Source organism: Tupaia chinensis, unplaced genomic scaffold (genome assembly GCF_000334495.1).
Source record: "Tupaia chinensis unplaced genomic scaffold, TupChi_1.0 Scaffold000077_1, whole genome shotgun sequence".
Classification (NCBI taxonomy): domain Eukaryota; kingdom Metazoa; phylum Chordata; class Mammalia; order Scandentia; family Tupaiidae; genus Tupaia; species Tupaia belangeri.
The window spans coordinates 4379348-4388824 of record NW_006159538.1 but is presented as its reverse complement, the minus strand read 5'-3'; the positions used below and the strand labels follow the sequence as shown (position 1 = coordinate 4388824).

Sequence of the window (9477 nt, the reverse complement as noted above, 5' to 3'; positions counted from 1 at the left end):
AAAATGCAGCAGGAGACATACATCATAATTCCAGGGGATTGTCTATGGCTGTTTTCCCCACACACCTCTGTTCTTTTCTCACCTCCCCAGCTCTCCACTCCAGTTTTGCTCCCTCTGATGTATTCTTCACACTGCTGCTTGATGACTTATCTCAAACAAGAGTATGAGCACCCTGCACTCACTCCCCTGCTCAGCACCCTTCAGTGGTTTCCAGATCCTTCCCAATGAAGACCAAACTCCTGAAGCACTTGGAACAAGGCCATTCATGAGCAGCCTCCATCACACCTTCCCAGCATCATCTCCTAACTCTCCGCCACGACAGTTTGTGACACAGCAATGCTGAAGTATTTATGACTTTTCAAACACAGTTATTTAAAGTTTCTGAGGTTGCCAGAATAATCTTTCCTCTCTATTCTCTTGTAAATCTGACTAGTCTCTAGAATTGTCTCAACTCTCCCCTTCTCTGAGACCCTCCAGACAGAAGGCATACGTGGGCCACCTCTGTGTCTTGTTCAGGCATCTATTGTCAACTTGTGTGCCCATTCCCAAGACTGCTCACAGAACTCTGTCTTATCACTGAACAGCACAGGGCCTGACCCAGAGCAGACGTTTAGTCAGCAGTGTGGTCAAATCATTGTCCAGTTATACCTGCTCCCCACCATTTAGGGGCTCCTATTTCAGCCATAGCCACACTGATAACTGCATCCTGATTGGCTTTCTCAGGTCGGGCCAATCACTGGTCTGCAATCATCGGTGGATCCCACTCCAAGAACTACGTGCTGTGGGAATATGGAGGGTATGCCAGCGAAGGCGTCAAGCAAGTTGCAGAGCTGGGTTCACCAGTGAAAATGGAGGAAGAAATCCGACAACAGGTAAGAAAAGCATCACAGAATGACTGAAAACCAGAAATGCAATCAATGCATCCCTGAGATTTTGTTCCCAGGAGCATGATATTTGTAGTACAGCATCTTGGAAGAAAATTGTTTGCCAAATTTGAGAATTTTATGTTAAGTAGAGGACAGAGGCAACACTGTCCAGCTTGCTGTCTCAGATTTTCCCTGACTATGTTTGTGTTTTCTTCCACTTCTGTTAAATGCAGCCTCAGTGGCTGCATTGTTGGCGTGCCGTGTCTCTGCTCTCCTGAGAGTCAAAGTGGGTGAATATGGTTTTCTTACTATGACCTCTTAAGAGGTTGAAGGGGTGGGGAGAGATACTCAAGCTGTCCAAGCCAAATGGCCATTTCTGAGAACAAGCGTTTACATACCAGCCTATGTCTTTTGCAACTCTGCCTTGAGTGTTCAATAAACTAGTCGGTCATCAGTCATGATCACTGTCATCCGAAGCATCTTGTGGGTACCATATCAAGTGGACCCAGGAGCTGTTCTAAGATCTCAGCCCTCACTCAACTGTATGATAAGGGAGGAAAAGCCCATAATTCTCATTGATTTGTTGGGCTGACAATCCCATTAGCCTTCCTCAAAAGTCTGATCTGGTTAACATCAGAGAGGCTGATGAGAAGACCTTGGCAGAAGAGCCACAGTGTTTCAGTGGTTGTTTACTGTAAAGGGGCGTCAATCTAGCCAAAGTCATCACGACCCACCAAAGCCCTTCCCCCCTGAGAGTTCTGTGGGCAGCCACATCTCACTGCCCACCAAGTGTCCTGGAGGAAGGCTTTTTGTGTTTGGGGTGCACTTGGTTATTTCCCACCCTTGGTCACTGAAGGGCTGCATCCTCCTTGTGTTTCTGTCCCATGTCTTGTGACACAATGCTGAAGGCCCCAGAGACCTTGGGCCCCGTCTCAAGATGTGCCTGTGCTTAGAGGCCTGAGCAGCACAGAAGAGCCAGCAAAGCTGAGGTCCCCCGTGCTCCCCCTCCGAACCCACCATCTGGACTCCGAGCTGCCCACAACCCTAAATTATTATAAATGCAGTAGAGGTCACTGTGACTCCTGCTGTAATCCCCTGAGGAATCCTTTTAGGTCAGAGTCCCAAAATGCCCAAGAATGAGCTTGTGGTTCCTATTAGTTTGATTTAAAGTCTTTTCTCCAACCATTTGACCAGATGTTGTAAGTTGCATGCTGTTCATCACAAGTTTAGCCATCCAACTACTCCAAGTTTCTCTGACTGTGACTCTTGTGCCTCATAATTTATACCACTCTGTCAGGCTCTGGCAATGTCACTAAGGTCTCCAGACCTTAGTGCTAGTCTGTCTGTCCCGTCATGGGGGAAGACCTTGTCTGGGATCGAGAGAGTCCACATTCTTGGTTCTCAGGCATGGAATTGTGACCCACTGGCTTGTCTAGCTCTGTGGTGTGTGATGATGAAAACCATTTATAGGGACCAGCAGTTGGCATAAGGGCTATGCCATTGGACTCCCATGTAGTCGACCGTGGTTTGAGTCCTGGACCTGGTAGCTTAAACTCATGCCGGGTGCATCTGTGTGTGTGTGCCCAAGATCCCGAGAGGAGAATGGAGGAGAAGGGAGTGCAGCATGGCCATCCCCACTGGGGGGTAATTTCTTACTTTCTATCTCTCTGTCTGTCTCTGTCTTTCTGGTGAGCGCACATGCCCTATGGCAAAAACCTCTGGCAAAAAAAAAAAATTTATAAGAAATGCTAGTTGAATACTAAAGTTGGCAAATACATTAAATCAAGACCAAGGACATCTTCATAAAGTGTCAGTCTCACTTGCAGGCTTTCTTGAGAGATTTCTGGAGAGGAGAAATGCATGCGGGAATCCTATAAAACTGGGACATATCGTACCAGTGAACATTATCTGTCATGTGTCATAGTAGTGAAAAGGTTGAAAACCCACCGGGACCAGCAGATGGTATAATAGTTACGTCGCTGGACTCCCACAGAGTCGGCTGCAGTTCGAGTCCCGGACCCAGCGACTTGAGACTCACACTGGGCTTGTGTGTATGCGTACGTAAGATCTCAAGAGGAGAACAGAGGAGAAAGGATTGCAGTGTGACCACCACCGCCCCCAGCCGATGATTTCTTGCTTTCTGTCTCTCTCTATCTCTCCAGTGAACACACACACCCTACAGCAAAAATATCTCTGAAACAAAGAGAACTCTTGCAGGGGACCCCAACCTCACAATGTCCTTCTTGGGAAAATGTTCTTTGCTTGGTACAGCCCTAGTCAGCGTGCCTGGGATCACTTGGATACCACATGGGTAATGTCTACCTGTCCCAGCCGACTGGCGTTCCTGATATGAAGTCATGACTTTAAGTTTAACTGGAGGTAACTGCACATAACAGTGTGTCTGTGTGCGTGACCCGCCTTCAGGCCTCCTGGACATCTACCGTTGGTTCCCTCACATCTGGTATGAAAGGACAGTACTATTATCTCAGTTTTACCAATAAGGGAACCAGTGCATATCCAATAGCAAAGAAGACCAGGACTTAAACCCATCTGTCTGGCCCTGAAACCCATGCACAGTATGAGATGTATAACTTGCAGGACCCACTACAAAAGCAGGACCCCTTGTTTAAAACATACAAATTTCAAGATGGCCATGCTATGAATTTTACAGTCTGCAGCCCCATGAGAATACACAGGTCATGCCCCATGAGACCAGTGCAGCCTGTGAACCCTCCCTGCTCCCCACAGCTCACCCCATGAGACCAGCACAGCCTGTGAACCCTCCCTGCTCCCCACAGCTGCCCAGAGAAACTCCTCCTGCCAGCCTCTGGCTCCAGCCTCTGTGAACAGAGCATCAGTTTCCCCAGGGGCTTGGCCAGTCAATTGGCTAGAGTGATTTTAGTGTCGCTGTACTTCCAAACAGTTCATGCTTCTAAATGTTGTTCCCTGCAAGCACACCTTATTATTACATTATCCTGTAAATCAGGTAAGAAATAACATAAAAAGGGAGCAAGAATCGGAATCCTCCTAGAATATAAAAGTGTCCTGAGTCACCAGGGCACCGGTTTGAACACATCTGCAAACTAACACACTGCTCAGCCTTTAAAACCTTCTATCCCACCAATCGCTCTATCAAAGAACCCAAGTCCAACCATGATGAGAATAAAAGACCTCTCTTCCCAAGAAAGACATTTCCATGCTTCCAGCATTCTCCTATTATAGACTTACTGCACACGGCGAGTTTCAAGGACATTAAAAATCACAATAGGTATTGTTGGAGGTAAATTTTATGCTAATGGCTTTCAAACACAAATGAACAAAAATACTAATCCCATTAGTAGTGGGAAATTATACTAATCCTGCTGAGTGTAAATTTTAATGTTACAATAACTGCAAAACAAGAAGAAAAGTAATGAACAATTACAGCCAATTTACTGGCGGTAATGACGCTGGGGGCCGGGAAGAGTGGGGACAGGCACACTGTTCACCCCTTCTTGGGGGGACAGAGGCACATGCTTCCTGGTGGCCAGTGGGTCTGAATTAGAAATACTGAGCCGTGGGTAGCCTGGAGAGCCTCATATGGGTGACTTCAGGCAGGCGAGGCACTAGGAAATGGGAGATCCTGCTGTAAGTCAAGGTAGGGGGTGAAGTGAGCAGACGCACACTGTTCTGAAAGCGCTTCATCCTGGTTAGACCATTTGTACTTTAGCAAGCGCATATTTATGGCAGGCTGACTAGGTGTCCAGTTCTCTGCTAGATACTAGCCCAAAGATGGAGCCCGGTCACCCATTTATTCATGCCAGAAACCTAAGCACCGTCATGAGTCTCCTTGTGCCCTGAGTTCTGCCTTCTCTTTTAAATTCATACGATTTGGCCCACCCATATCACTACCTCCTCCGGCCAGGTATGCCATCCTCACCTCTTGCCTAGATTGCTACACTAAACTCCTGTGGGCCTCTAATCCTCTTCCTTTGTCTACACTGCCCCTGGGCCATCTTCCCAAAACATGGGATTATGCCACTCCCCCATCTAAGATGTTTAAGGGCTCCTCCTTGATTCTAAGATAAACTCCAGAAATCTTATCTCAGTTTACACACCCTCCTGGGTTGGCCTTGTCTCTGATCCGATTTCTTACTGCAACTCCAAGCTTTGCCCACATGGAGTCTCTTTCAGTTTCTTCAAAGAGCCTCAGACTTTAGCCTCTGGACCTTCTTCTCTCAGCAGGGAACTTCTTCAGCTCCTCTTTCACTGGTGAACTCCTACGGATCCTTATGGACTCAGCTTCTTCCCGCAGGCTTTCCCCGATTCTGTCCCAGTCAGCACCCTGTGAGACCCCTGTCGGTACATCATACATCATCGCTCTGTATGTTGGCTTCTCTTACTTGTTTCTCTCTATTAAACTGCAAGCTTGAAGCTGTCCTTCCCATCACTCTCCCTCCTGAGGGTGGCATGGTGTTCGTTGCCCCCTAACATTACTTGAATATGTAGTTTTTTCATTGGGTAACTTTATATTAGTTGATTTTTACTTTTTTTATTTGATCACTTTACTGAATGCCTACCATCTGAAAGACATTGGAGATGTCACAGAAACACTCCCTCCCTCATGACCTCCCTCTTCTAACAGGGAGGCAAGGACAATAAGGGAGAAAAGAAGAAGTTAAAAACATTACAATGGTGGTAAGTGAAAAGAAACAAAGAGGAGTGGTCTGGAAAGGATCAGGTACAAGGGGAAACCTGTCTTAGATGTGGTGACCAGGCAGGGCCTCCTTGAGGAGTAACAGTTAACCTGGGACCCAAAAGAGCAGTGTGGAGAGAATCCATTTCGATGGTGACAGCAGCATGTGCAAAGGCCCTGGGGCAGGAACTAGCCCGTTGTGCTGAAGTCCCAGGAGAAGTTTGGTGTGGCAAGAACATGGGTGGTGGGGGGAGGCATGGAAGGAGATTGCAGAGCAGAAAAGAGTGAAGGACCTCTGTCTCTCCTCTGAAGGAATTCACAGATTGGGTGGGAGAGGTGCTTAGAAACAATAGGACTTCAGAAAGTTCTTGGAAAAGTGAATGGAAGTATGAGTTTACTTGTTGCAAAAAATATTTAAAATCTAGGCATAATTTTTATAAAGTCCATTTTCCATGAACTTTTTGAAGACACCCCCCAGCATATATAGCTACTCCCTAAGTAGGTATTTCATTTCTTTTTAATTACTTACTATTCATTGTTATTTATTTATTTTTAAAATTTGCTATAGGGTGTGTGCACTCGCACGAGAGAGACAGAGAGAGAGAACATGAGAAAGCATCCGAGGGGGTGGCTATCCCGCAATTCCTTCTCCTCCATTCGCCTCTTGGATTTTGAGCACGCTCACACATGTGCCTGGAGTGTTTTTCAAGCTGCCAGATTCAGGATTCAAACCATGCAGTCAGCCATGTGGAATCCAGCCACCTTAGCCACCATGCCATTGGCTGGTCTTGTACTTTGTTTCTTTAGGAGAATTTCTGCTCAGCTGAGGAAAGGCAGGCAGGCATACCCTGCTTGGTTTTCCTCACTGCTGGAGCCTCCTTTTTAAATCCACTCCCACTTATTTTCATACTATGCTGTTTCATATGATTTCTGTTTCTCCTTATGGCTTTTATTCCTTCAGTAATTTTCAACAAGTCTAATTGTCTTTTTCAGATTTTTATTATTTTGTCAAAGTATTAGGGGCTATTTTCTTTTTTTATTTTAAGTTTATTTCTGTCATGAGTAAGAGAGTCAGAGAGATAGCATTCCCTCAGGCTTCTAACACCACCCCCAGCTTCAGCCAACTGCAGGTCATAAGCAGTTGCATTCTCTGAGTACTCAGGCGGTTTTCAGACGCGAACCTGGAACCTCCCCACGTGAGTAACCTCACAGAGGCTTTCAGACGCAAACCTGGAACCTCCCCACGTGAGTAACCTCACAGAGTGTCGCGCTTTGCCACTGCACCACTGTCCAGCTCCTTCTTTTCTCTTTTACTTGAACTTCCTCTCTCCCTGTCCCTGGTTTTCTCTTTTGTTGGGGATTGTCCATTCATCTTCTGTCCTTTTTCTTTTTCTCCTATGGCAAAGAGGCCCAACTTCTGGTGTCTTCACAGAGTGACTGTATTTTCTTCTTCCGGTCCCACCAGAGTCTTTGTGTCGTTTCTCAGGGTGGGATCCCCCACCACACAGCTAGTGCACATCTGGACTCTGCTTGTACAGGGGAGAGGCTGGGGGTGGGGCCATGTGAAAGTGCCCTAGACAGAGGCCAACTTCTCAGATGATTGGTGGAGGGTTTCCTGTTTGTAAACAGGAAAACTTTTAGATACCCAGCTTTATTCAGGGGCGCCTTCCTGTATCCCACCTCACACTGGCTCAAGACTTCCCTTCTTTCCTGCATGGGTTTTTAAATCTTTGTCTCTAGCTCCTGGGCTGACAAGTAACTGAACTAACCATGATTGTCTCACATAAAAGCAGGAGCTCTGCATCACCACCCATTCAGGGAAGCTGCTGGGTCTGGGGCTTGAACCAGAGAAAACATTCCGGCTCTTGTACTTCTCTGGATTTGAGGCTTCCATGACCACAGGAGGTTAGATGATGGGGGACCTGAATATAGGCATCAGTTCCTTCATCCTCAGGAGTCCTGGCTTTGGCAGATGACTTAAACCAGCCAGCAGGATGATCACACCCCCTGTGGCGTGAGACTCACTAAATGAGCAGGTGTTCTTCTTTCAAGTTGAAGCAGTTTATGTCTCTGGGCACTGGAAGAAAGGGACAGAGAATTTTCTTCACTCAGCTCCTTTGCATCATTGGAGATAACACATATCTACTAAACTTTCGTTTTCCTGATTTTTGATATTCTAAACTTTTTTTTTCTAATCAAAACCATTGCCTGATTCTGCTGTTTTCCATGAATCATGACATGCTGCCTCATCTAGTTGATAAAACCACACACACACACACACACACACACACACAATACTAGCTTTTTTTTAAAAAAAAAAATTAGAGCCATGTTTGGTATAGGGCATGTGCACATGCTCCAGAGACAGAAAAGAGACAGAGATAAAAAGTGAGAAATCTGCCCCCACGGGGAATAGCCATTCCACAATCCCTTCTCCTCCATTCTCCTCTCAGGATTTTGCAGGCACGCACACATATCTGGTGTGAATTTCAAACCACCAGGTCCAGGACTCAAACTGTGGTTGGCCACATGGGAGTCCGGTGACATAACCATTATGTCATCTGCTGGTCCCTCTAGCCTTTATTATAATAATACAGCTCCAATGGCCTTCTGTGCTTGTGAGAAGTAGTGCTGAATAACGATGAAAAGCATTGCCTCTGAATCAATATTCCCTGAGTTCAAGTCCTGGCTTCATCACTTACTAGCTGTGTGACTCCGGGCAAGTTGTTTCTCCCCTCTGTGACTCCGTTTCCTCTTCTATGCAAGGATAACAATAGCACCAACCTTATAGGGTGATTGTGAGACTTACAGGAGCACCTAGGGTGCTCAGAGCAGAGCCTGTCCTGTGGACAGTGCTCATGAGATGTTTCCTCTCATTACTGTGTTTTCACTTGGGTCTCTACTTTCTCATCAGTAAAGTGAGGGGTTTGTCCTAAGGCTAAGAACCCCTGCAGGAGCTAGAAAATCTAATGATTCCATTGCTCCCATTCCTCAGCTGAGGAGTCCAAGAGCTTATAGCCGTCTGTCCCTTCTCTGGCAGTCACCATTCCCCGGTGCAACCTCTGCCTGCCCCTCCTACACTGTTCAGCGGTGTCCCTTCCCCAAACACCTAACATCCTGCTCTAGTGATGACCACAAGCAATTTAGGATAGGAACCTGCCCTCAGATACAAAGGAACTTCAGTAAACCTCCATGCCCAGACTCCAGCATCCGCGGCTAGAGTCCTGGACCACAGCTGCCTGTGATGCTGATCCTGGCTAACTGGGAAAGACGGGTGGGAGGGGGTGGAGTGGGTCACAGTGTGGAGCCCTGCTTAGGGTGTTTGTCTCTCTTTCTTTCTCCCTCCTTTTCTCACTCTCTTAAAAGAAAGACTCTCATGAAATAAAGAAAGAAACCTGAAAATAAAAGAGGGGCCAGCAGGTGGTGTGGAGGTGAAGCCAGCTGGATCCCACATAGCCAACTCTACAGTTCAAGTCCTGGACCTGATGGCTTGAAAATCACACGTGTGTGTGTGTGTGTGTGTGCGTGTGTGTGTTGGAATGTCCAGCATATGATGTCCAGCCCAGCCCATGGCATGTATGCCCCAGTTCCCAGAGGAGAATGGAGGGGAAGGGATTGTAGACACCAGAAGGGAATTTTTAGCGGTACGCCTTGCAGAACCTTATCTGATGATCATTTGCCCTTTGCTGCCTCCCTAAGAAACGTTCAGTAAAGAACTGTAATAATTTTCAAGGTTTCTTGGAATTAGACAGAGGTCTAATGCTGCAAATGGCCCCCAGGGGGGGAAGTTTTATTTGGATTGCATTAATATCACCGTATATACCTCCTTTGTCCTGACTCTTCCCCCCACTCAGAGTTTAACTCCGTGCAGTGTAGGCAACTGGGCACTTAGGGCTGAACGGAAGAAAGCGAGACTCAGGGTGGGAATATAAAAAG

The 9477-nt window shown here is 46.7% G+C and overlaps 1 protein-coding gene across 1 annotated transcript in view; it reads left to right on the top strand.

Moving 5' to 3' along the window:
- The window catches only part of SPON1 (spondin 1), a 304441-nt gene that overhangs the window by 171751 nt on the left and 123213 nt on the right, over positions 1–9477 (top strand). Inside the window, exon 6 of the mRNA XM_027768691.1 lies at positions 724–872. Within this exon, the coding sequence (XP_027624492.1) occupies positions 724–872 (149 nt within the window). The remainder of the gene's footprint in view (positions 1–723; positions 873–9477) is intronic.